Below are 27,782 nucleotides of genomic sequence, written 5' to 3' on the forward strand. Positions count from 1 at the left end.
AAAAATAATTCGAAAACTAAGTTTTTTAGACCTAGTCCAAAGAGTCTAACAAAAAGAAAGTTGCTTATGAAAACAGTACAACAATGCTATGGTAGTGTGTTGGCAAAAGCAGCATCTCTAAAGGACTGACCCTGACTCAATTAGACACACCATGAAACACCCAAGCACACCTTTTTTCATGACCAGTCTTTCAAGGCTGTAAGCACATTGCTGGTATGAGAAATTTAGGTGTGTTTTTCAAAAATCAGGATCAAGGCGAGATTTTCATACTTCTGTATTTTGACAGTGTGAAGTTTTCTGTTAAGAGAGCTAAGTCCTAAAAATCATTGAAAAGACAAGTTAGTCCACAACCTGTACAGCTGTCACAAGCACAAGCACTCTGTTAAGTTGTGGCATTACTTACCTGAAGGGAATGATAAGACTGGATGGAAGGAAGAGTCCAGCTCTTGCACATAATCTAGGATTTTAGATTCTGTGCTGTATTCACTGCTGCTCAAAGTGGAGGCTGGCACCACACATGGCAACTGAGTTTTATATGAAAAGGAGGCATCTCTAGATGGAAAAGTCTGCAAGAATACACAGAAATAAAAGTTAACTTTTCCTTTACTCATGTCCTTCAAATTAGACCAGAAGAGGAAAAAAAACCCAACAAACCAACAACTGTTGTTGTCAACTCGTGTGAGTGACACACTTGAATATGTGAATGGGAAGAATATTCCAACAATCTCCAGATAGTCTAAATATGACTTACCTTCCCTTACTATGGACAACAGTGCACAACACAAAGAACACAAACTGCTCTTTCAATTAGGACCAGGAAACAGCTGTCAAAGCTTTCAGATAAAATATAACTGTTTCAAATCATTCTTTTATCTATCTAATGACAAACAAACACCCCTTATAATTTGATTCTAGGATAACAGGCATGATATAAATGCTCAACAAACCTCACACCAGACTAAATAGAGGGTCTCATTCATTTATCCCCTTAGTAAGATTCTCAGCATCAGTATCTTTAGGCACCTTGAGCACACACATTTTAATGCAAGAAAGTATATTGAACATTTTGAGCATACTGTGTACTTAGACAAACCAAAAAGGCAAAGTCTTTACCTTGTCATAATTTAAACATCAGAAAAGCACCAGAAAGAAGACATCCAGCAATAAACACAGAGAGGGATGCATTAAGAACTGATTACTAGGTAGTAACAGGAATTACTAGAAAGAGGAAAGGTGCAAAGAAAGATTAATTTAGCTGCTTGGCTGCAAAGCTTGTTTAAGTATGGAAGGTAAAATGATGGATGGCACAGAACTGGTAGATGGGAGGCAGCAGGACTGAGGCAAAAGACAGGGTGAAAATGGGCAGGAATAAGCAGCAGAGTGCAGGCCATAGACTGAGCTCTGAAAGACAGAAGGAAAGAATTAAATATGATGGTAGAGGACAGCAGCAAATAGTAGTCTGTGCTTCAGAATGTGCTACAAAAGCACTTCAGGGAAATAATGTCACATAAGCTACTTTCTTACTGGGTACTTGTGGTAGCAAACATAAAGACACTGACTTTTTAGAGGCTTCTATAGGTTTCTGATATTTTGCAAATGCTGCAGATCTTGCAAATAGGAATGGAGAGAAAGGGACACTGGAGTACTCAGGGGGAATCTCAAGCCTATCACTGCACCAACAATCCACCTGGGAAACAGTTCCAGTGTAAAAATCTGTAAGAATGAATGACACTTTCTTAGGACTTTTTATGGAAACATGTAGCATCAAAGGTGAGACTCAAAGAACATTACTTGCATGTTCTCTACTTCTGCTTTCTGAATCAAAGAAAACTCTTTCTCCTGTCTGAAATACTCCAGGCTGCACTTTAGCACTGCCATTCATGAATTAGTGATGCAGGGATTATATCTACCACATAAAACTCCCTCCACTTAGTCAAAGCAGTCCTTCTTCCACATGGCATCAATATTCACAACACACATAATCTCAGAAAATATTACATTAAGAATTTCCCCTTTCTTCCCAGTTACTGAGTTTTCTATGCTGTATCTCAGAAACTGCTAAAATCAAGTGAGCATGTCATGATGCTGGAGCAGAGAACACAGAGATGGTGGGGAGAGGTTAAAAATCAGCAGTTCTAAATCCACCTTGATCTCCACACACAGGTGTATGCACAAGCTTTCAACTTAACTTGGAAAGAATTCTTTCCTAGCCCAGGACACCTTCAAATCAATGTTCTGCCATTTTCCTGTGACAGACATATGGGACTCTTCATCTGTTAAACTTTAAACATCCATAAAGTGTTGGCAGAACTGGATCCTGTGTTTGGAAACACTAGAGGGATAAATGCTAAAGTAAACTTAATGTTTCCCATTATATGGATCATTACACTAAAGCTTAAAGAGCTTTTAACTACTTGTTGTACCTCAATGCACTAAGGACTTGCTTTTCAAAAATGCACAAAAGCATATTTCTTGTTCATATTTGGGTTTTAGAAATGAAGTAATTTACTAAATCTCTACTCTTTAAGCTGCAACAGCACCAATTCTGCCTCTTTTTTTTTTTTAATAGAAGTGAATCACATTACAGTACACACTTTAATAGAAGTGAATCACATTACAGTATATAAATCTCTCACTCATTGTTTAAAAAGAAATTCCCAAAAACTGATCAGGAAAATTACCTATAAAGTATATAGATAAGACCAAGACATTCTGACATCCAGACCTTTAGTCCTTACTCACTTTTTCTTGCTTTAGCCCCAAACACATCCAAATTATTAAAGCTGAGCCAGTTCAAAAACATGCATACATGGTCAAACAACCTCACAGTCAAAATCCAGTTTGAAACTATATTAAGATCCATTAGTCAATATCAGTAAATGGAGAATTCTTTTCTTCAACTTGCCTGTGGTGGGAATTATAAAACCTTATGCCTGAATGTGTGCCTTGAATGCTCTGGCATCAACACCTAATGAAATCTTCATTAAGCCAGTTTGTAACCCAAAAGAAAATACAAACTTCACAGAAGGAAGAGCAATTTTATTTAAATGTCTGTGAAACTACTAGGGGAAAAAAGCTAAGAAATTTGTCAGTGTCTGTGTTCCTAGCTACTAAATCTGGTTTAAATTTCTGATGGAGTAGTCTTCCCCTGGAAAATGCTGAATTAGTGAAATCATGATGTTTCTCAGAAATGCTGACTTAATTAACTCTTGATGAAAAAATTTCAGAAGCCCTTGGCACTGGAATTAAAGCATTTTACTCAAAGAAAGTGATTCAACTTTTATTGAAAGAAAATGGAAGAATTGTTTATTGGAAAACTAAACTCTCCCTGCTTCCAATTCCAAATAGAATACAGTCTACAAACCATCTGCCTTTTACAGCAGTCAATTATTGAAAGTTAACACAGCAGTAAAAAAAGTCCACCAAAACTCAGCTGAAAACAAGCCCACATGTATTTCCATTCAGCCATGGCACTGACAGAACACCATGGCACACAGCTTTCAGGAGACAGGCCCCTACAGCAAACCTGACCACGATGCCAACCCTTCAGAGAGAAAGGGAGATTACAAAACTCTTATCAATCTTCCCCTTTCCCCTTGCTATACTACATCTTGTACATCTCCTGAAACATTCTTCTTCATTACTGAAGTACAAAACCTCAGGCTTCCTGAGCTCAAGCAGAGATGAAGGATAATACTACATAAAATTCATTGTGTTAGAGAAAACTTACTGTATTTGAGAAGTGAGGATTGTGCAAGCTTTAAATATTCAACTAAAATAGCAGCTCTGGTGTAAACTTATGAAGTATAATGGTGTTAACCAACAGACTCTAATTCTCTAGAGTGTTATGAATTTTGAACTTGGATTCTTCCCCCTTAGTACTGTTTTACTGGGTTACACAAAACATAGAGAGCAATTAATTTTAATACTCAAAACAATTCTTGTGCTTGCTTGTGACAGACTGATGCATAAGACAAAGCAGAATTGGCTCATGGCTCTGTTCTTGAAGGGTCAGAAGGCTGAACTCTACTGGCCATCCCATCCCTCTGCAGAGAAAAAAGTGTGAGTCTATGAAGTGTGACATAACTGAAAGGAAAAATGTTTTGTGCTTCCATGTAAAAAACTGTGAAGTGAATTTCCATTTTGTGGTTTCAGCTACTGATCACTAAAACTCCTACCAGTTTTGGAAACATGCCCAAGTGTAACAGTACAGAGAGCCACAGTTCAATTAGGCCACTGTGTCTGAATCCAGGAAGGTAATTAAATTAATTCAAATACACTCTGCTGAATACCTGTCACATCTGCTCCTGATTACTCTTATTAAGCACAAAAAGGGAAGAAAAAATGCAGTTATTCTCTCTACAAACACATTCTCAGGAGTTTTCAGCAATATCAAAGAAGAGCTATCTCCCTCAATATTAAAAACTGTTCTTCAGTAAATGGTTAGCCAAATTGCAGAGATTTCACTATGGGACTCAAGAGAACCTCTGTGTGGGTGGCTGACGACTCACCTTTGAACACCAAACACACCAACTTTTAATCCTGTGCTGTGTACAGATCAGACTAAGAGAGCAGCCTGCTTGCCTCAGTGCTTTAGCATCTGCCTTGAGGTCTCCCTGTTCCATCCATGGCCTCCCTGTTCTGCACTCAACACCCTCTGAGCAGAGCTGTGTCCCTCTGGCAGAGCACACAGCTCCATGAAACCTTGTGTTTCACAATGCAAATGTGCAGGTCTCAAGGGCAGAGAGCTTTTAGGCAACACACAATACGCAGACACTGAAAGGCTCATCTGAAAGCCCCCAAGAGCTTCTTTCTTATTAACAGGTAGAGGGAGAGAGGGTGGGAAAAGCATCTAAGACATCTCTACATGGGAAGGTGCACAACAGATGGTGCTGACACACACAAACATCTCTGCCACACATCAGACCCTCCCTTCCACATGAAGTTTTTATAGAAGTCAAATGGATGTGCTTTTCCATACATGTACAGGCACAGGGATGCAAGCTGCCCCAGGATGTAAAATTCATCTGCCTTGGGCCCTCTAAAGCTGCCAATAAAGATAAACTGGCAGGTCCTACAGCAGAGACTAATTTTTTCCAGGAAGAGGATGGAGAATTTCATAAAACACTAATGAAAACTTACTCAGCATCCAACTTGTCACAAATGCAGATTTTTTGGTCAGTATCCTACAAGGAGTGATAGCTTCTACTGTTTCCAGATATCACCCACCTCTCCTAAGCATACATGGAGTTTAGTTTCTTTAATCCTGCAATAAGCCAATGGGACTTTCACCTGCTCTGTAGAAGTGCATGCTGTCTTCTACATCCTGAAACAAAAATGTTTTGTTCAACCAGAAAATCAATTGAAAAATCAAGGTTAGTGCTCAGTCTTTGACCAGCTAAACCAAAAGAAAGAAAGGTATGTTCATCCACAGAGATGTCTATCTTCTCAAAAACACTATGCACAAATTAAGAGCAGAAGTGATCAGTAAAACACTACAGAAATGTCACTACACTAAAGGTACAAGACTGTGGAAAGCATGAAGGCTTTTCATTCTGACCAAAAAAAAAAAAAAAAGAAAAAAAGAAAAAAAAAAGAGAATTCACAGGCTTACTGGCTTCCACAAGCCTCAGAGGATGGATCCAGCTCTACTGGCAGTATCAGAGAGTTGCAAAGATAGAGGTGTTTGTCCCCTTCCCTTCTGCCTTGATGCCTCCCTCCCTCAGAGACAGAAGTCTTGTCACACATTCAGAATAGCTGAATGTGTATGAGAAACTTCTTTTGCCACTCAGTTTTCATTGCTTTTTAACTAACAGAAGGCCTTCTTTTTTAACTTCCAGGGTTAAAGCAACAATTTAATTAACTATTATTTTAATGCACAAACTTGGTAACCAAGGGTTCTCCTTCCCAGACCACAAGACTGACATATACCCAGAGGTACCACACCCCTTGCTCTGAACCATTTTGCAGGAGAGTTGGCAACAAAACAACATTTTTTCAGAAGTCAGCAATGCCAGGAAATTGTGCTAAAGCAGGTGGTGGAGCCAGTATTTAGGGATACCAAGGAAGAGGATGACAACCAGTAGACTCCACTCAATGCAACTTCTTTCCTCCCAGGTACAGACCCCTAAAAAATAGCATTGCTGTTTAGCAAGTAAGATAAAGGCTATGCATGCTGGATATAATACAAACTATATGTGTGTATATGTGTATTATATATAAATAAAAATATATATACACTCTTTCTAAAAATCTGAAAATGAACCAGAGCTGGGGAAAGATCCACACGTATTTATCAAGTGGCATCAACAAAAAAACCCACTGGCACTAGACATGGACTGGGAATGCTCCTGAACACAAAAATCATAGAACCAGCATGAGATTTAAATCAAAATAAGATACTCATACCCTACAATTTAAATACTTTTCTCCTGTCTGCTTTGGAGCCTTCTGGACAAGCACTCACTTTTTTTTTTTCAAACCACTAAATGAAAGCAGATATTCTTCTGCTCTTACTTAAATCCCAGTTGAGACTGCAGAGAAGAAAATGTGGCAATATGCAACTGCAAGAGTTGGCAACATCACACCAACTGTTTGCCTGTGGTATCCAAAATGTAAGCTTTTGCACCTCAATTCCCAACTTTCAGGGTGCTGGCACCTTTCTAAAGCTGAATTCTGTTTTCTCCACATGCCTCAATCCCCACAACCAACTCTTTCTCCAGCAGGTGGAATACAATTACAATGTGAATTTTCAGCTTAAAAAACCTCCCAATACTCTACAACTCTGCAATGAAACAGACAGGGACAAAATTGATAGTACTCCAATCTCACCGCTCTATTGTCTCTTTACTTAGAGCTATATAAAGGTTTTATAGATTAAAATTCTACATAGCATCAATGACATCTCTTGGCAAAACATGACTTGAAAAAAGTGGAATTAATATCCTTTGTAAGGATAGTAAATGAGAAACTAACAAAATATACTGGGCAAAACAAAATCCTTGTTATTAAGAAAATCCTGCGGCAAGTCACACAGATAAAATAGCAAAAAAGTAAACATCAGAGCACGTCAGCTAAGCAAACCCCTCTGAGAATTTCTGACTAGTATAACACTTGTCTGCTTTTAAAACTTTTAGTATGTCACAGATAATTTAGTTCCTTCAAGTGCAGACAAAAAAAATAGCAGGGAACAGAGCTACAATTTTCCTCACTATAGGAAAAGCATTTACAGAAGTACAAGGCATTAGACTGGAGAATGTGGGGTGGGGGAGGAAGGCAGTTATAAATGCAACAACCACTGAGAAATTATTCAAGAGGTGTTTGTGCCTTACAGTCCTGACACTGATCTGCTACTTACAGACCTTCTGGGCTTTAATGTTTAGATACTTTTGGCCTTCTTTCTTAGCATTGAAACTGCATGACACACATTTTATAGGAGACAATGACCCAAAGGTTGTGACTTGCCAGCTGTAACAATGCAAATGAGGGGCAGATCCAACATTTTGAACACAGCACTCTCAGACTTCCAACTTCCACTTGCAAACATTATCTCCACCTACCAGAACACACCTGAAGCTTACTCCTTTGTGCTGCTCTGCCTGCAAGTTTTATCATTCATTCATTCAAACATCATGTTGAAGAAATGCACCACTACAATCCTGTCCTCCTGACTGAGGCACAGACTGCAATCCCAGGGTTTGTTGTGCATGACTCACAATCAAGAAATGGCCAAAGCTCTCACAAAGCTGTTCAGATAAAGAAGAAAGATACAAAACAGTTTCCAGGGCCAAATGATGACTCAGGGATTATCTTGTGGCACTTAGTCATTCTAAATTAGGGGACAAGTGGATTTGGCCCCAAGGGCTGTTTCAAGCTCCTGAGGATACTGGATGGTGACAGATAAACCAAACACCCTGCATCCTGTTTTATTTATCTGCAGTCTATCTTGCCAGTCTGGAAGGTCTTCTAGAGTTCCACAGACTTCTGTATTTTCTTTTAGATACTACCCTGTGTAAGCATCATTTAACTAGCACAGCAGGGGAAGGTGTAGTCCTTTTCAGAAAAGAAAGAGCAGAGGACAATATAGGGCATCTCTCCACAGGCAGTGGGAGGCTTCTAGGTCATACACACTCATTGGAAATGTACGTGGCATGGCAGGAGATAAGAGAAAAAATGTGGCTGCCTTCCCAGCGACCTTATGAACTAACAGATGGCATAGCAATTCAGTTTCATACTTTACTTTTCCTAACATGGATGTTAGGGGGGTGAGGGGGGAGAATGAGCTTCCCAAATGAATCTGAAGAGATGTGAGGGATGACACTGTGAATGCCATTCAAATGCACAAAGGGTACAACCAGTCATTGCAATCAAAACCCAATTGCAAATTCTTTAAAGCTATCCCAGCATTTCTTAATGTCCCACATCTAGAGGTCTGCATTTTGCTGTGATTCTCTGCTCATAATTCTTTAGTCACCACCTTGCTCAAATTGCTCTGCAGAGCAACATCTTCCCTCAGCACTGCCAGGCACTGCTCACTGGCTGTTCAAACCAGGCACCACCAGGAGCTGCTACATTCAGGAGATTCAGTTTGCTCCTCTGATTTTGGCAAGCTGGAATTTGTTAATTCCACATCTGCTGCAAGACTCCCAGCTTTTTTTCAGGCCAGTGATGTTAAAGAAATGGGGAGTTCTCACAGATTGTAGTACCAGGGGTTATATAAATATGTTAAATTTGAGGAAATATGGGAGAGGCACTTGCTAGAGAAGGCACACTAATGTTACATTAAAAATCCAACTATTTCCTACATGCTAAGAAGTTACTCATTTTTTCTGTGAAAGACCAGAGGAAATTTGCTAGATTACTCTGGGGAATATAAATGCATTTTCAGAGAAAACTAGATATCAACCCCAGAAACCATTCCCCATTTTGCATCCTTACCCTTAAACATCTGCCTAATCCAGAAGCCAGCCTGGGCTGATGGCCAGTGCTCTTTCACTACAGGATGAGCAATCTCATCAACAGCTGGGTAACCAAGTGTAGCAAGTGCAGGACTAAGAAAGTGACAGGGCCTGTTAGAGTAAGATTTGTTGAATGAAATGATACACTGTCGATGACTCTTAATTTAAAACCTTGATACTGATTTAGGTTTGACTGTCAAAATGTGCTGGAAATGTCCAGTCTAATTTTATCACTTAATTCCTCAGCAGAATCCCTGATCCTCTGTTTTTAACCAAAACTGTGTGAGAGGCTTTGTTCCCTGCTTTACCTTAATTTTCAAAACTTAACTGAGTTTGGCACTTGCATGATGACTGAAGCTGACAACTTGACTGCTGCCATAATTTCTTATTTTCTCAAGAAAAAAGAGCTACAGAATCTGTTTGTAGCCCATGATGTAGCTCTCCACATTGCCTCTTGGTTAACTTTCTCATGGAAAGGACATTCACAAGCAGAGCCTAACCACAGAGTTTTGAGCTGAGAGCTGCAGTAAGCATAAATAGCATTCCCCACTGGGGTGTTTTACCCCATTGTCTCTGGGACATCACTGCACTTCTGGGACAGAGACACTGAAGCTGGGTCAATATAAGGCACCAGAGATGTCAAGAGTATGGAGCAGAAACACAGTGGCACCAGCTTTGGTACTTCAAGCCTTAACTAGTAACCTAAAAATGTACTTTTTGCTTGCAGTCTACAGCCAAAGGTTAATTATAAATCTTTCTTTGCAGCCAACAAGTCAAGGTAAATTATCAAGCATGTAGAACAGCTAAGCTCTGTATCTGGTTGAAGGTAAAAATGTAAACTCAGCCTTGAACTCCTGCTGTCAGGCTACAGACATGGAGTTCCTGAACACAAGCCTTGACTGATATTCACTAGCTCTGACCCACTTCTCAGAACACAGAGACATAGGCAGTGCTTGTAGGAATATGAAGTACTTGAACCTGCAAGACAAGAGGCTTCCAGAAAGCTCTGCTGTTTAGAAACTGCATCTGGAGTGAAAACCCTTCATGTTTAAAACAAAGGAAGGGAAAAGTCCTCAACTCTCTCGCTAAGGAGCTCTCTCCACAGCTGCAAGAAGCAGTTGGAGCCACACCACGAGGTCTCCAACCTCTGTAACAGGATTGCATGACAAACACTAAAGTCCAGGTCCACCACAGCCTCCTTGGTCAATGCAAGGAAGATGAAAAGGCTAAGTACCTAGGAGAAGGCAGAGCTCCCAGCCTCACTCACCATGCCCCTGGCCCAAACCTCCCAGGCAGGTTGCCAAGTCTTTAAGCCCCACTGCCAGGAAGCTGGGAACTCAAACAAATAAGAAACTGGACAGTTTTTCAATAATGCATCTTGCTAAAACTAGGACACCTCTGCCATTTTGCAGAGAATGCTGAATCAGCACAGAACATCCTTGCATGGGAAATTGCTCCCCAGACCACTGGCACACTTAGTAAATCCTAGACAGTTAGCTGAGGAGACATGGAGATTTCCCTCAATACTGCACTTAAAAAGGCAAAGAAATTAAAACCTCTTGGGATTAGCACTGCTCTGAAGAATGAGTTCATATTGTCTCTGCTCCCAAGTGAGACTGTTTCTTTAAGCACCACAGCTAAACTCATTATATATTCTTACCAGCAACATGCTATTAATATCAGATGTGAGCAGATAGCCTTGCCCTGCACAAGACAATGTGTTTTTTCCATTTTAAAATATTAATTCATTCGTAATGCAGAAGATTCTAGGAGTTTTAAAGCATTCTTTGTGTCATGAAAAAGGCAATATAACTAATGAGAAACAGCAAAAATGGAAACAAGATTAAGATATTGCAATTCAATTTCCTAGAAAATAATGTGCCACCAGCTGTGTAAGCTTTCCTGTAGCTAAAACAAATATTCTGAAAACAAGTAGGCAGATGCTTTACACTGTAGCCCGTCTCCTGAGCAGTCAGGCTTCCAAGAGAGCTCTCAAGTTGTCTCTTAGATTGTACAAGGGCTTTAAAGACAATCATAGAACACACTGATTTGATAAAGAGGACTCTGAGCTAGCCTAATTTTTATGTCCAACTCATTATTAACTCTGAGCTCCAGCAGACACATCCAGTACTCTCTATGGTCCCTGAATGCAACAAATGAGCAGCACAACATGCACCATTCCTCTGGGCACAGCAGACAAGACACATGCTGATCCAGCAGCTGGACTCTTTGGTTTTCTCTCCCAAACAGGGAGGCAAGGGCCTACCTGCTGATTCCAGTGACAGGCACTGTGCATTCTGTAGAGTTTCCTCTTCTGGAAACTGTGAAGGGGCCTTGTTCGGGCAGATGTGCTCACATTAGTCACAGAGACAGATCTGAGCCTTGTCCTGTCTCTTCTTCTTTTCTTGATGTGCTGATGGTCAAGCAGCCAGCTGCCTGAAGAGGACACCTCTCTATTGTCTGAAGCTCTGCAGTTTCATGAATAATGAGGAGAGGAAATACAAAACGTCAGATATGCTCCAAATGCACAGGCCAAGATTTCACACGCCGATTAACATTAGCTATCTAATTCTAAGAGAATTTTATAAGCACCACAAGATTTTAGTATGCTGTCTCAGACAATTGTGTATGTGCTTTGTTTGCTAGTCAATTACTTTCATGTCAGGTCAGGAAAGAGTGTTTATCATTGCTCTTCACCTTTGTGCTCACAGAAACAAATGTCAAAACGAAGCTAAGTCCTCAAGCATATATCGAGTTTTGTTTTTTACAAATCCAAGAACTCTCTAATATTTTTAACACATATGAGTTTCAAGTTACAATTAACATTTCCCTTCATAATGATGTTCCATTCAAGACAGCAGTCATGCTAATGTAAAGGAGACCCAGAGTTCTGTCCTAATACTTTCAAGACTTTCTGGTTTTGCTCAAGAACTGAAACCTATGTAAAGCTTTACAAACCAGTCATCATTCAGCACAGGGTTGCAACTCACTGTGAATCATTTGTATCAAAATTAGGAACTCTACAACTTCTAGTGTAGAGAGCCAAAATCAAGTGCAAAGATGTGGCCAAAAGCAGTAGAAGCCCCTGCACGTATGTGTAGAACAACTTCACACCATTCTCACCAACCTACTGCCTGTCTGGTGACCAGAACAGGCAACACCACCAGGTAAGAATTTAAAACACTCTCCCATTGGAGTGGGAGTGACTCAATGGAACTTCCCTGTTATAGGCATTCCTGATTTTATTTATATTTGATTTATATCAACATCTGCCTGCAAAGTTGAAGGCTTGCTGCAAAAAGCCTTCTAGTGTGCTTTTATTTTTACAATACTGAAGACCTTGATCACAACTCTGGACTGTCTCAGCAGTGCAACTACCCAAGGTATTTTGGCCTTGGTTCATAACAGGCCATCTATTTGCACAAATGATTATTTTGTCTTATGACAAGTCACAGTTTTATTAGTAAAGTTGTGACACAATAGAACATGAAAATGAATTTATTACAAGGCCACTTATAAATCTTTTTTGATAGGTGGTATTCTTTTACCAGTACATTTTTATTAAATGAAAAGGCTTGTAATGGAAGTGTGATTAAACACCATCACATGCTGTGCTGGAGTGGTAACAAGGCTTTACAGGCTTGAATTTGAGCTGTCTTCCTGACACAGCAATATAATCCAATAAGCAACACAGACACATGAAAACAACATGCTAATTAACAGAGGGATTGTACAAAGCATTTAGAGGAACATACCAGTAAGTGCCAAGAAAAAGCCCAAAATACTGAGGCATGACATTCTTAATGCTAACACTGGATTTTTAAGGCTTGAGAAAGAAATACAAGGTTTACAGGCCATGGAAAAGATTTCTTAAAATACTCTCTCTGAATTCTCAGAAATATTTTCTAAGTCAGATGGTCCCAAGCTCAACTTGTGGATTTCCACATACCTCTCCCTTAAGTGAGAAAAAACTTAGATAAATTTTAGAACAAAAAGTTCCTCAACCTGGCTCTTCAACTTCTGTGATTTCTGCCTTTGCTCTGGTGGTCTGCCAAGGCCCTTGGTAATTTCTCTGCAGTCTCTGACATCTGTTGTGTTTACCCTCCTGTGCCTTGCAGCATTGCACCACTCCAGTTTCAGATGCAGAGATCTCATCTTCCTGGCCTGGAGCTCCAATACATGGCAGTGGGGTTTTCCTGCCACTTGTGTAAAAGGTTTCCCAATGAAGCTTTGAGTTACCCATTTGGTTTGCTCTTAGTCTGAGTATTTTTCAAAATATGATTCTACAGAAGAGCAAAATGAACCACAGCCAGATGTGAAAGTCATAAATTTGCTAGAATGCTCCTTTCAAAGTTCATAGGTTTGCCTTTCTCGCTCCTAGCCTTACTTCCAGATGCAAGCCTGCACAGCAAGCCATCAGACAGGCACTATTCGTCCTGAAGAATTAAATTTTTCCTTCCTCCCCCTTCATAAGAAAGTGGGTATCACTTAGGGAACTGCTTCTGTGAGCATTTACCTTCATGCAGTGCTTTGGGCTAATCCTGGCACCTAGATTCAACTGAGCAAGGAAAAGAACACAAAAAAAGGAAGGCACTAATGCAATTAGGCCTTGACAGATGGCAATTCAAGGTTACCCACATTCAGTCAACCAGGAACTGCCCGAGCACCTCCACTTCCTCTGTGAACAGCCCATGTAACCAACTGTACTGCAACCCCACCATCAGCAACCCCAGAGCATCTCATGTTTAAACCTACTTTAAAATGGAAAATTGTGGTTTTCACATCAAGAGCCTACAACTAATTTCAAGAACTTACTTAAGTGAAAATTGCTATCATCTATTTTTTCCCCCTCTCAAAAATGAAGGAATCCCCTTATTTTTTATTTGATTTTGATTTCTGGTTTCTGAAATACTGAATACAGTCAGAATGAACTCTAGAAAAAGCAAGGGGAGAAGCAGCTAAGAATTAGCTTAACTGCAGCAAGTTAATTACTAACTAATAAGTTAATTCAATTAATTGAACACACAGCTACTACAACAACAAAATACCACCAAAACCCTGAAACACACTCAAAAAACCTCCAGAAGTAGGAGGCAGTGAATTTCTCTGCAGGATTCTCATGATAACCACTCTATTTCACACATCTTTAATGAACAATATTTATTGGCAGATTTCAAAACACTTCCTAAGCAGTAAAAATTTAAAATAAACTGTGTAACTCATGTTTAAGACAGCATCTAGAAAGCCCTAAAATCTCTCAGAGTGCCTTTCAACACCTATCTTACCAAACTCCAGTTTAGAGCTATGGCACTGAGAAAATCTTCCAAGTCCTAACATTTTTCTTTGGACTTTTTTAGGTTATGAGTAGAAAACAACCAACCTCACAGAGTGCTCCATGAACAAACAGTGTGTTACTCATGAAATGGAAAGACTAACTTTGGACTAATAAGTAAGAAGGGAATTGGCTTGAAGTTACATCATTAGAGTCTCTCATCATGAAGTTAACTTCATACACTCCTAAAAACATTTTTAAAAGCAGGAATTCTTCCTCATATGTCTCATGAAAAAGTCAGATTCAAGACACAGCCTAAATTACTCTCTTCTTCTACATATCCACCTCTATTAGCAACTCCTATTTCAGGGCTATTTTTAGTCCACATCTGAGAGGAACCTTCTGATTTTCTCCTACATCATCTATAAACAACTGATACACCAGGAGCAGGGATGCCAGGACCTCTTCATCCTTAAATTTAGGGCAGAATCACACAATCACTGTGCAACAGAAGGCAGCTAAAGGAGCTGCCCATTCAAGCTGCTCACTATAATCTCTTTGTGGGAGGCTCCAGCCTCTGCAGCAAAGCTGAAACAGACGGTGTGGCTAGCTCTTCTTGGAGTCCTGAGCCAGGGAATTATGTACTGCTTCACACTCTGCCATAAACACCCCACTTCTAGCTGGAAACAGTTCTTTATCCACCTGATCTTAATTAAGACCTGTGAATAACAGCATCCTCAAAAATCACATTACAAGTATCTCAGGAGAAATATCCAACACACTTGGACCTTTTGGAACTGTATTCAATTACCTTAATGTTGTTTTGAAACTAATACTTATTACAGCCTGTACTGTATTTAAAATCTTTGAACAAAAGTGAGAATTACCTAGCAGTATGGAGTAGCACTGAGAAACATTTTTCTAAAATATCAATTTAAACCTATAGTCATCCTGAAAGGTATGTCCATGCAGAACAAAATACCTTGAATGGAAAACAGTATCTCCAAATTCCTGAAAATGTGGGTGGCAAAGATAATTTTGGCCTTTTATTGAAGACTGATCTGCTTAAAATTAATGAAGTTAACACCCTGACACTGACCCCTGCTGAGACACGTGACATTGCTTATGTATTCTGCTAATCTAGTTTTTTTCCAGAAATAAAGCTGCACTTGTTATGACAGAATGCATTAAGTCTCAAACAATCACAACAGATGTCTTCTTATATTCTTTCACTACTTCACAGATTCATCTTCCAAGTACTTAAATAGTTATAGTGACTATACATTTATGGTATCTTTAGGAACAACACAAAACCCTACTATTTCCAACCTTACAATCAAGACTTGGCTTCTCTTGAAGCCTGCAGAAAGCAGCTCTTTTTGGCTTATTTAATATTGTAATGATTATTAGTTCCACATAGATAACTTTACCAAAGTTTTCCTACCTGAAGGAGATACCATTGACCAGCTGTCTGTGTCTACAGGTCTTGGATGAAAGAGATGAAGAAGCTGGAGACAGATTGAGTGGAGCAATTAGGCTGCTGATGATTTCACTTAGTTGTGCACTCTGGAAAAAAAAATTAAAATTATAGGTACTTATCCAGACTCAACAGCTCAAAGGTCCTGGGTTCTTGTTTTCCTACTTAGGATTTCAGTCCTGTACATCATGGAATAATTATATTTCATTTCTTCCTGTGAATAACCATGGTGGCACGGTTTTCTTTCACAATTATTATGTTCAACCCTACCAAAACCCAAATAAAACAGCAACAAAACACCACCACGACCCTGAGCATTGTTTATACACTTGAAGTAGTACCCTGAATACATCAGTGACCTTAGTATTGTAACCAAAGGACTTTAAAAGGAAAAAAGAAACCAGACCACTTTACAGCTGATATTACAACAGCTGCAGCCAGAGCTGCTAACTGGCCATTTGACAAGCATTTCAACAGGGGAAAAAAAAAGGTCAACTGTCTTTTCACTGTACATTTTGTTCACTCAAAGTATTTTTGTTCTTGAAAGAATCCTCTTTATTGCTTATTACAGTTTGACAAAGGTGTTTTTATAAAAGGAAGTGTAACTACTTGAGGACTATTGTCATGACAGACAGAATGGGGAAGATCTTTGGTATCCTCAAAAATAGCAACAAGAGGCAACCACCCTGCCACCCTGCTCTCCTGCAAAAAAACCTGACTTTCAAAACTGACCCAAAACAAATGAAACAAATGTAGCCAATTTGTTAAGACTAAGAATTACTCCTTCCAAAGCAATGAATTGTGGACTGACTCCAAAAACATTTCACAATGATTTTTTGTTTTAAATGTCAGATCTTAAAGGCTATTCTCACAATAAATGTAGCTTGCTTAGAGGAAACTATGTTTTGCACACTGAACAGAAATTATATGTATCTGAAATTATATACTCCTTTTTTTTAAAAAAACAACCTTTTGCATTACTTTGCTGGATTTTCATTCAGAACTAAGAATGTTTAAAACATGAATTGCTAGAGTTTATCTAGTAAGTTCTCCTTACATTTTGATTTTAAATTCACATTTATGCAGAAAGAGGAAGAAATTATTTTGTTTGTTTGTTTTATTACAACTCACATACTTTCTGTTAACATTTAGGTGATGTAGTCACATCAAAATTTCACATCAGAATAAAAAATTCACGGATGGACATTAAAGCATAGAAACAGCAAGTCTATTATAAAAGAACTGGGCAAAGCAAACAAGATGCCAGTAAAATTGTTACCAGATAGATTTAGAAATCTCAGCAGAATTCATTCTGTAAGGAGTAGTCTCTACTGAATATAAGAGCATAAAAAATAGGCAGACTTTCAAAACACAAGGAAAAATGTACACGTAGCTATGAAAAGGACTTGAAAACAGTATTAATAAAAATTGCCAGCCTTAGTCACTGTCATTCTACATGACTTTTCTTTTGGTTCACAAGCAAAATTCCTTATTTTTAACAAATGAATACTTTAACACTGGACTGAAGAATTCTGTGGGAATATCTATAGATGTTCTTCAGGCTGCAGCATTGTTTCTCCTGACACTGAACAAGAAACTCAGACTTTCAGAGTTAAGAACAGAACTGGTAGTCAAACAGGCAATCAAACCCCAAGGCTTTTAGTGGTGTAAAAGGGAAGAAACCCAACGAGTTGTGTGAGATGTGTTAGTTTACTTCCATGTAATTTTCAGATCATCAAAGTTCTTGCACCCCTTGGACCAAGTTTGTGGCTACACGGGGACCAGGAAACAGACTACCATCCCTTGAATTGTCAAAAATCTTACTGAAAAGTGTGTTTAATTCTCCAAGCCACCACTTAAAAGAGGGGCCATTCATCAGATTCTAAAAATGCTCTTTGGGTTACCTTATGCAATTGCCTGCACTGAGCATTTAAAGTTCCTGTTTCCTTGCTTCCTCACTCTGCCTGTGGTGGATAAGATTTATCAACCAGAGGAAGTATTTTAAGAACAGGAAAGTATGACTAGCAAATAAGAAAAATTGGCCCAGAGATTCAGGAACAGGCACTACCACATAATGCTATTACTTATACCCCTTTTAAAAGATGTGTATATGACCAGGAGTTTATGTAGAGAAGCAGAGCAACAAATTAATGCCCCACAGTGGCTTTGTTTTACACAAACTGCATAAATTCATTCTGTACAACAAATTTCCAGTATCTCCTTCAGCAATGTGATCCTACCATATCCTTTATGTACTTTCAGGCAAAAGAAAACCTTGCTGGATTCTACATATTATTTCCTGGAATCAACCATGGAAACAGCCATTTTGCACACTGCAAAGCAAAACTCTGCTCACAACTATATCTCCAGTGTATCCAGTAAGCACCTGGAATTCCTCAGCTCCAAACCAGAGTCCCACAATGTTTGAAAAGGCAGATGAACAATTGCATTCTGCTGGGGCTTTTTTTTTTCTTAATTTCAAATGCAATATATCTATGCTGTCAGCTGTTCTCTTTCATCTCACCTAAAGCTTTTCCTGAAACAACCTGTGGAAACTCTACACTGACCTGACTATAAAGCAGGAGTAGGTTTGTGGATGCTTTTTAGAGGCTGTTCTGTGTCCCTTGGAGGGAAACAATGTGGTAACACAGCCACGTCAGAAATAAAAGGTTAATTTGTAAACCTGCTGCACAGAGTAGTTATTTAAACTACTTCAATTAATCACCACCCAATCCCAGGACTGCAAAACATCTTTCTTTTTGGAAGTCATCACCATGGAACCTCCCTATTTCTAAAGTCAATCATTTGGCTTCACTGATGATGTGTGGAAACTCCACAACTTGTACAAGTTGTAAAGTTGGTATGACTTATTTCAGCACTGTTCCCCAAGGACATGCACACGCCTGAAATTTCCTGAGTTTACTTTATCCTCTAATGTGTTGCATATGCATAAAAGACATATGCATATGCATTAAACTGCCTTATCAATTTTATGAGCCTGTGTAGTTTTTCAGTCATGTAGTTGTGATGTGGTGTTTGTAAGCTAGATTAAGTTTTCTTGTTTATTTCAGCCTCAAGGTTGGTGGGGCCTCTTCTCATCTCTCTATAGTTTGGATGTTTGCACTCTTTTTTAAGTAGTCTTGAACATCTTTTGTTCTCTCTGTAGAACTCTTTGTGAGTACACAAGTTAAAAGACTAAACAAGCAGATTCTAGCTAAATCTAAAATTGCTTTCTATTCCCAGTTAAATTTCCAACCCCCTGTTTGAACTGCCAAGTGGGTTTTGTTTTACTTTACCTGTTTTTCTATGTTTCGTAAAAGCAGAGTGGGACTGCTGGGTGACATTTCAAAGTCATGCTCTGGCAGAGAATCCTGGCTCTCAATGGCAGCTTGGCAATTCCCTGTGGCGTTTAATAAAGCTTCTTGCTCTGTCAATTGGATCTGCTTCTTCAAAATGTCTTTTGGAAATGGGAATTCTTCTAAGACCACCATCCCCTAGACAACAGCAATTGAACACAGTTGGTTGACAACAGATTAAGCCTCCTAAATAATTTTTAAGGGGCAGTCAAACCTGGCACATTCCTCTTAAATCCTCCTGACGATTTTTGAGCACTTAGGAAGATTTTAAATACACTTCACATCAAAAATATGGAAATAATAGACATTTAAAAAAAACCCTGCATCAATTATGCTACTCCTTGTAACAGCATTCACTCCAATGTTATACCACTGCTTAAACATCTGTGCTAAAATTCAAATCAGAAATTCATACTTATTAGAATATTATACGATAATTTGCCTGCTGATTTAAGAGGAGGTTTTTCTCTAAAAAATGATCACCCTTTGATTTGAACTTGGTTTTAGTCTTTGCAGTCAATAAACTCTGCTGGAGACATTTTAAAGTGCTCTACTTCTCTTATTCCTATCCACGTTCTATGCAAAACATCAAGGCTATTATTTTTATGTAGCAGAACTTACATAATTCTAAACAAAAGCTTTTTAAAATTTAATAACTGATTTTTTAAGGTGAGCATTTTTAGTGTTTCATAATTAAAAGTAACTATCCTAAATTGCTTTCAAGACTACTTTTCAAGACCATTTCCACAAATGTGGTCTCAGATGTGGTGTACCATCTAAAGCACCACCTAATAAGATAAATATAACTTCATATGGTAGGGAAATAACAGTTTCATAAATGCAACTAGAAAAATAATATCTCTATTGTGTTTTCCACACGACAGATAAGAAAAATGGAAGTCTCTAGTATAATCCTAGGTAATGTATCAGTTGGCTTAAAAAGATAAAATGTTAAACAAAATAAAAGCAAAAATAGCCTTGTGACAGTCAAACCCAGTCCTCAAATAGTTCCTTGGTTTGTCATTATCTTGAGCAAATAAATTTAATACCAGAAACAGCTATCAAACCTCTCCAGGCTTTTTTCAAAGACAAAGGGAAAGAACTCATTTGCTTTTAAAATACTAACTGTAACTCAAATATCGAGCAGATATTAAAAGAATGGGATCATTGTAATTCTGCCTCAAATTTGTCTTTCTAATGAGAATATTCCACTCAACCACAGGACAAGGAAGAATGCTATAATGTGAACACAAGGAAGCCATTTTGCTATTCCTTTAACCAAGACAGACTTCACTTAGGTTGTGGCTGTGGAAAACTAAGGATCCTGTACTTTCAGCAAGACCTTTACTGCTGCCTCAGCAGCAGCTGGCCTTAAAACATAAAAATTAGTCTCAAAGAGACTCCAAAGAGGAAACTAGGAGAAAAAGTGAAATTGTCTTGCTCTCCCTGTGCCTAACTTATTCCATTGTTTGAATTATAAATTCAAAGCTGAGAATAAAGATGTTCTCTAAAAAGAAACAAAGGTGCTTGAAAACTTGGTTTAATGCCTAATAAAGGCACAAAGATTTTGAATGTCCATCAAGTCAGTGCTAGATTTTCCACACAGATCATCACCTGCACTTTTCCATTTACAGCAGATGGACACAAATCCAGACCAGCACCATGCCATCGACAGTACATTCAAGGAAATTCAAGTAGAGAACTAATTTTTGTGTGCCACAACAGGAGGACAAGCTACTTCAACAGCTTTGAACTCCTTCACAACTTAGAATCTTTAGGTCTTTTCAGTAAAAGGATCATAGGTCATGACCACAGGGAGTCTAAAAGGTCTATAACCAAAATTCTGAGGTCAGAGGAACAGGAAGACACATATTAAAAGTGCTGAAAAGAGGGACATACACACACACACACACATGCTTCCAATGGAATTTTATTTCCATGCTTGTTTACCAAGCATGGAAAGAGGAAAGCAGAAAAGGAAGAGGGAAATTGATAGAGTATATGGAACGGGAGAGACAGAATAGGCACAGAAGAAAAGAGGAAGAGTAAAGAATTAGAAGATTAATACAGGCTGTATTACAAGAAATGGGTTACAATCAGTAGGGTTTGGCAATGACTGCCCTCCTCCCCAGATGGAATTGTTTTATTTTACAGATATGGAATTTTTTAAAATGAGAGGACTCTCAAAGACCCAGAGGTGCTCCTTCTGTGTCTGTAGAGATGGAGAAGACACACTGTAGTAGGCCTGGAAACAGCCCACAAGTTACTCATGTCCCTTCCTATTGCATTATGGTGCTCAAGGAGAGGCCTTTTACTTGAAATCATTGGTCCCTGGCTATGAATCACATATTTTTTCCACTCAAAGCACATAAAAAACACTCTGAAACCATTAAACAGCATACAAATTCTAATGATATTGTGTAATTCCTTTGCAGCCACTAAATGAAAACAAAGAGCTCTTCTATCAGCCCACATGTCCTTCTGTAGCTGCTACACTGGTGTACTATAAACATGTACACCAAAATAAAAATCCCATCTGAAGAAAATAGGTGCTTGCTTCACTATGGGACACAATGCCAAAAACTAAATACCACAGCTGGTAAAATGGACATGGAGATTCAGAAAGGAATGCCACTCAAAATCCCCACCAGGAAGATGACTTGGCTCCAAACTAACATACCACCTAAAGAAAATGTGTGACTAAAATCATGTTTTTCCTCTTATTTCTCAATCTCCTGTAGCTCATCTGACCTATGGCATCATAAAGGCTGACAGCTTTTGGGTGTAAGACTGTGCATATATCCAGTATTTAGGACAACAGCAAAACATGGGCATTCTCACCCTTCACCAAAATATAAAATCTCCTTACACAGACCCTTAAACAAAGGCTCTTCATTTCTTTGTAAAGAAAAACCTGACTGGGGACAAGCTGGATATGAAAAAAAAGAGAAGCTGGAATAATTCTTCTTTCTTTGTTCAGAGGGAAATGCTCTCTGAGGTGATTTTCCTCTCCTTTCAAACTCCCTCTAAGTTTCATGTTCCACTACATAAACTCTGAAGCATCTTCTTGCTTCTCTCAATTGTGCTTATCTGATCCTAAGACACACCAGAGAACCTACATGAGGGTCATTGATGAAGAGTCAAAGAGCCCTGCTCTAAAACCCCTCACTATCACACCACCTCACTCAGATTTGGCTTCTTTTATGTCAGAATGACCTGAGGAACCCATTAAATTGATAGCTAGATTACTAATGGCTTAGGAATGTCACTTTCCCACTGACCAGGCAGCTCAATTTACAAAAACTAGTACATGAATTACACACATTGGAATTTTAGTAATTATTAATCTTTGACCTGTTCAAAGTGCTGTACAAACATTAACCATCTAATCCTCAGAATAAACATGCACTGCAAGTAACAAAAATCCCACCCTGAAAGCCCACAGCACAAAAACAAATAACTGACCATCCCACCTGAAAAGGCAATCTCGCCTCTCCTGAACAGGGAAAAACCAGTAAAAAATACAGTACTGTGTGCTGGGCCCTGAAAGTCACTAACAAAATCACTATGCAGATACAAAGGTAAGAGTTCCCAAATCACAGTCCTATACTGGTGCCATATTTTAGCTCCGGGTGTCTTTCCCATTAAACTCTGCAGATGGTAGCCTGCACAGACACAAGAAGTCTAGGGCAAAAAAAAAAACCAAAACCAACAGCAACAAGGAACCAAATACATAAATATTACAAGAAACACTGTCAAAAGATGATTTGAAAAGCCCATTTATGAGCTTACAGACAATACCTTGGTGGCACGTATTTGCCTGTGAAGGTCAGTTAGTTGTTGGATTTTGTATTCTAGTTCTGAAATCTGGGCTTGAAGCCATGTCCAACGGCTGCCAATTCTAGCTCTGTCTGCAAGCCACTTCCATTCAGAAGTATAGCTGCTGTGAAGACAAAATGCTGGTTAGTCCAAAAATAAAGATAACCACATTTGCACAAGAACATTTTTGACAGCTGCTCTGCCTCATGTTGCAAGCATCTCAGTTGCTTTGGGAAGATATCTGATTATACCCATCCAGTTCCACATCAGCTTATTTCTGTAGCAATAGAACTTGCCCAAACCAGTACAGTCCATGCTCACTGGCTATTCCCACACTAAGCTAGTTTTTTGTTCTGGATTATAAAACTCAAGAGCCGGATAAACTACCAAACTATATCAGTTAAGGCTGATTACAGATGGGTAAAGAATTCCAGTAACTCCACCAGCAAGAATCCAAACTCTTACACCATACTTCCTCCCACAAGCTTTCACAAATATTGTTTGCTAACAACTGGAATCTAATAAAAAATCATGCAGCAAGATATAATGACCAGCTAGATATCAGGTCACTGCCCAAAAAAACCCAACTAGGTAGTTTAAATTTCTTTTATTCGAGCTGTTTTATAAATATCTGTGTCAGTTTACTTTAGTCAGATCCCTCTTACTACTGTCTAAAATAGATACTTTTTGCAATACAAAAAAATATGCCTCCTGGTATTTGACATTGTGAACACCTTAACCTTATTATGCTAAATTCATCAGTAGTATCAGCAAACATTACTCAACCTCCATATTAAACAAATGAATGAGGAAACCATACCATGCAACAAACAATCTTAATATTCAATAAGTTTAAGCAACACAGACAAGACAATGCAGTATTTTAGTATGTAACTTCCACTACTATCCTACCATTAACTGAGTTCATTTCTTTACAGAAAGCAACTGGTGTTTTTTTCCCTAGTGAAGCTGTGAAGTAGTTTGCCACAGCTGATTTAAAAAAGTATAAAAACAAAAATCAAACTTGTAGAAAAGAAGTGCTTTTCCTCAAGTTACTGGGATAATGACTGGATTTAGTTCCTTGATGACACTGTAACTTTTGCACATGCAGAATACATCATCTCCTGTTCCCCAGGCAATGAAGAGCACTGAAGTATCACAAAAAATATAAGAAATAGCAGATGCCAAATGAACTGGCATAGGAACATAATACAAGTGTAATTGCTTCATGTAGAATTTTGTGTCAAGTATCTCAATAACAAAGAAAAATAATACAGCAGAAGATGCTAGACATGTCCTGGCATGAGTACAGAATCATCAAATTTGACAATCCTAACATTTTCAAGGCTAATATTATAAAACATAATATAACTCAAAATTTCAGAACCCTCAGTCTAGTTTAGTTATCATAAAGATACAGTCTTTATGATAGCTAAACTAAAGACAGACACAGTCTCTGGTAGGTCACCTCTAAAATACATAATCTCCCTTTTTAACATAAATTATCCTCCCACATAATTTATCACCAGTTTAAACTCTCTTATACACATAAAAAATAAACATATGAAATTATGTGACTGAAACATCCTATTTAAATGCAAACTATGAGGAAGAAATCTGGATTACGATAAAAAAGAAACTCCAAGAACTCTGTAAATATATATGATAATAAATTACTTGCATTTTACATAGTCTACTAGCAATTTTCTCTTAGAAAAAAAGGCATATGAAGTCATCTTGTGAAAATGTATTTTTTTCACCTCTTTTTATTTATCTTCCATTATTACCAGCAAAGAGTAAAAACTCCCAATTGGTTATGCTTTAACCAGGTCTTCCTGACAAGAACTTCCCTGGGATTGACAGCTTTTGCATGTTTGTGCTCCTGAAAGTCATAAAATACACTTTGCTGGGAAAGGGAAGCAATCTGAATTCCAAGTTTTTAATTAAATGTGTTCACACAAGCATGGTGGATGGAATAGTTAAGACTTGTCTCAGGACCCTGGTCTGGCAAAAAGCTAGTCCTAAGAAAGAGCTGCTTAATGAGTCTATAAAAATCCCCCAGTTAATAACTTTAACAAAAAAAAGTTGAAGAGGAATAAAGAGGATAAGGGAGAAAAGCCCAACTGGAGTACTGAGGTGTTTATTTCTGCTCCTTTCTCAAAAGGCAATTGAGGAAATGAACAATGAAATCCCACAAACCAGGACATGGTAAAAAGAAAGCTGAGGTGAAAGGAAATAAATCACACCAACAGATTCACCTCCCAAACTAGATCCAACAGTCTGGGGAGCAAGGTGAGCTACTCTCAAACAGACTGAGGAGGAGAGGGAAGAAGTGAGAAGAAAAGTAAGGTGTCCTGTACACAGCTGGGAAACAAGAAGCAGAATGGAAAGGCCCAGAACTGGCCTTATGTCACCTACACTGCATAAGGGAATCCACAACCAATATCGAGCCTCAGCTGACAGCAGAAGGAGTGTTAAATGTTGCAACCTCTGTGTTACTTACACCTCAACAAGAATCCTCTTCAAAGCTACAGTACAAGTTACTTTTCAAAAATGGTCGCATTTCTTTTTCCACTTAGACACAGTATTTAATCTTGAACTAATTGCATTCACTGGTAAACATATTAAGTACATTTTTGCTTCATTCCAAAACAGTATGCAAGTATTTCCTAAGGCTTTACATTCTACATGATAACTTAAATAACAGCATTTAATTACACTGTGTAACAATGTCCTCAGGCCCCACTCTAAGGAAAGGTTTCCACCAAAGAAAGCAGAAACATTTTATGCTCAGGCCAAAAGAAGCAATTTTTAGCTTCTCTGTCTCTCCAGGCTGCCCCATGCCCAGTGCCTGCTCAAAGACATGGACAGCTACACAGTGACATGGATTAGAGAGCTGCTCCTGGTTAATTTTAATTTTAGGGGCAGCATGACTGAAGCAAGTTTAAGTTTAGATCTCTTCCCCAGTTTTGATGCATTGCACACAGTGTAAGAGACAGAAGCATTGCTGAACTCTGTTCCCATCCCTCTCAGTCCTGTCTGTTTGATCTTGTATTATTTTTAACCATCTTTTCCTCTAAGCCTATTTCTCTACAAATCTTTTAGTAAAGCTTGTAACTCCTAAGGAAGATAAAATCACTATGAGCTAACCTCACTCTCCTTTGTGCTCACACAAAGTAGTACAGTCACTCAAGTGACAAATGATAACCTATTTCTGCAACAAAAAAAATCCAAACCAACCCTGAAACAAATCTCAAACCTGGGTAAATCTCTTCCTGCTAGACAGTAAAGCTTAACATTCATTCAGTAAAGGAAGTTGTTTCTAGGTGGCTTCAGAGAATTCATTAACTCTGCAAACCCAGAGAAGAAAAAAAACCACCAAAAAACCAAGCACAGTTACAAAAATAACCAGGCCTGTCACTGGAGGAGGAAGTCAGAAGCAGGTGCTAAAGTAGAAGCTCCTGCTCTTGTTTTCTGTTGGGAATGAGACAAGAAAAAAGATGTTTCTGTCTGTCCCACTTCCTGTGTGCTCCCTTTGCAAAGTATCTTTACTTGGTTTCTGTGCTTTTGACTCTAAGATCATACATCCTCAACAGGAATTCCAAAATCTTTGTTCTGCTAGCAACTCAGTATAAACCATGTTACACTGGTAAAAGTTTCTCCTGTTCAGTACTGTAGTACAGTGGAATATTAAATTTGCATATAAACTTACTGCTCTTGCAATGACTCCAAATCTGCAGATGACCTCCCACATTCATCCAGGACTATTAGATTTGGAAGAAAACACAGCAATACTGATTTTGTATCAATAAAACAACTCACTTAAATTGCCCTAAGAAAAGATGCTGGTATTGCATCAAGGGAAACTTGTTTCCATGCAAAATATCTGCCTGCATTTCTATTTTGGTTGGACTGCAAGTCAATCCTGCACAACTTATAAGAGAAGGAAAGAAAAGACATGCAGCAGAACAAACAAGGCACAACGAGCACAAACACAAATGCAAACAAAGTATGATCAAAAATATAGCTGGGAGCAGACATTCAGGCTGTACTAGGGCATCCCAAAGTATGGGAAAGAGTTCAGCTGGGGATCACCAGCAACAGCAGAGGCAGTGTAAGTATTTCATGCTACTTGCTTCTGCTGAGACTGAAGAGGCAAGTAAAGAGCACTAAGCAGTGCTACTGCAGTCAGTACTGCTGCTGGAATTGCAGGAAGTTTCAGCCGTGACCTAAGGACAGAATGCACACATGAACTGCTTAGCACTCTCACCTTCCTCAAAGAGAAGCACTGGGAACAAACCATGTTTTTACATGACCAAACCAACACTGCAGAACACAACAGGACTCTCAGAAGTATTTCCAGTGCCTCCATTGTGTTTTGGGTGAGATTTATGTTTTCCCAATAGCTAAGATCAGCTTGTCCCAAAAAATAAATGCAGGCAGCCTAGCTGAGCGAAAAAGGGAGCAGCTAACCAAGATAAAATTGCTGTGCTACACACACTGCTGGTTGGGGTTTGTGCGTGGGTTTGGGGTTTTTTTGGTTACAGGAGACAAGAAGAGGTGGAATTTAAACCTTAAGAGGCATATTTTATTTTTATAAGCAAACAAAACAATAAGCCTGAAAACTGTTCATAAATGATGGAGAAACACAGTGCTGTTTAAAATGCACAAAACACACAGAACCTGGGATTGACAGTAAGTATCCAGGAAGGTTGGTTCAAGCAGGTATGATGAGCACAGGAAAGAGTATTTTACAGTGTGCAGCCCTGTGACCACAGCAAACTTCTCTACAAGTCATCTCATATGCAGAAAATTAAAGCAAACTAAAGTCTTCCACCTCTGTACCTCCCAGTGAGAAGTACCATGCCCTCCCATGGCATGTCTGCAGGGACAATGACAGG

The 27,782-nt window shown here is 38.7% G+C and overlaps 1 protein-coding gene across 4 annotated transcripts in view; it reads right to left on the reverse strand.

Annotated features, from left to right (window-relative positions):
• The window catches only part of KANSL1L (KAT8 regulatory NSL complex subunit 1 like), a 56,167-nt gene that overhangs the window by 17,496 nt on the left and 10,889 nt on the right, over positions 1-27,782 (reverse strand). For 2 of the 4 annotated variants that reach the window (XR_014616297.1, XM_084209207.1), the window contains exons 2-6: positions 22,864-23,005; positions 19,003-19,200; positions 15,674-15,795; positions 11,224-11,425; positions 404-566 (exon numbers count right to left, since the gene is read on the reverse strand). Coding sequence is in view for 3 of the 4 variants with exons in the window: in XM_084209207.1 (XP_084065333.1) it covers positions 404-566; positions 11,224-11,425; positions 15,674-15,795; positions 19,003-19,200; positions 22,864-23,005 (827 nt within the window). In the remaining variant the exon portion in view is untranslated. The remainder of the gene's footprint in view (positions 1-403; positions 567-11,223; positions 11,426-15,673; positions 15,796-19,002; positions 19,201-22,863; positions 23,006-27,782) is intronic. The other 2 variants (XM_084209208.1, XM_084209209.1) reach the window with 2 other exon arrangements.

The sequence above is a fragment of the Fringilla coelebs genome (assembly GCF_963513975.1).
Source record: "Fringilla coelebs genome assembly, chromosome: 7".
Taxonomy (NCBI): domain Eukaryota; kingdom Metazoa; phylum Chordata; class Aves; order Passeriformes; family Fringillidae; genus Fringilla; species Fringilla coelebs.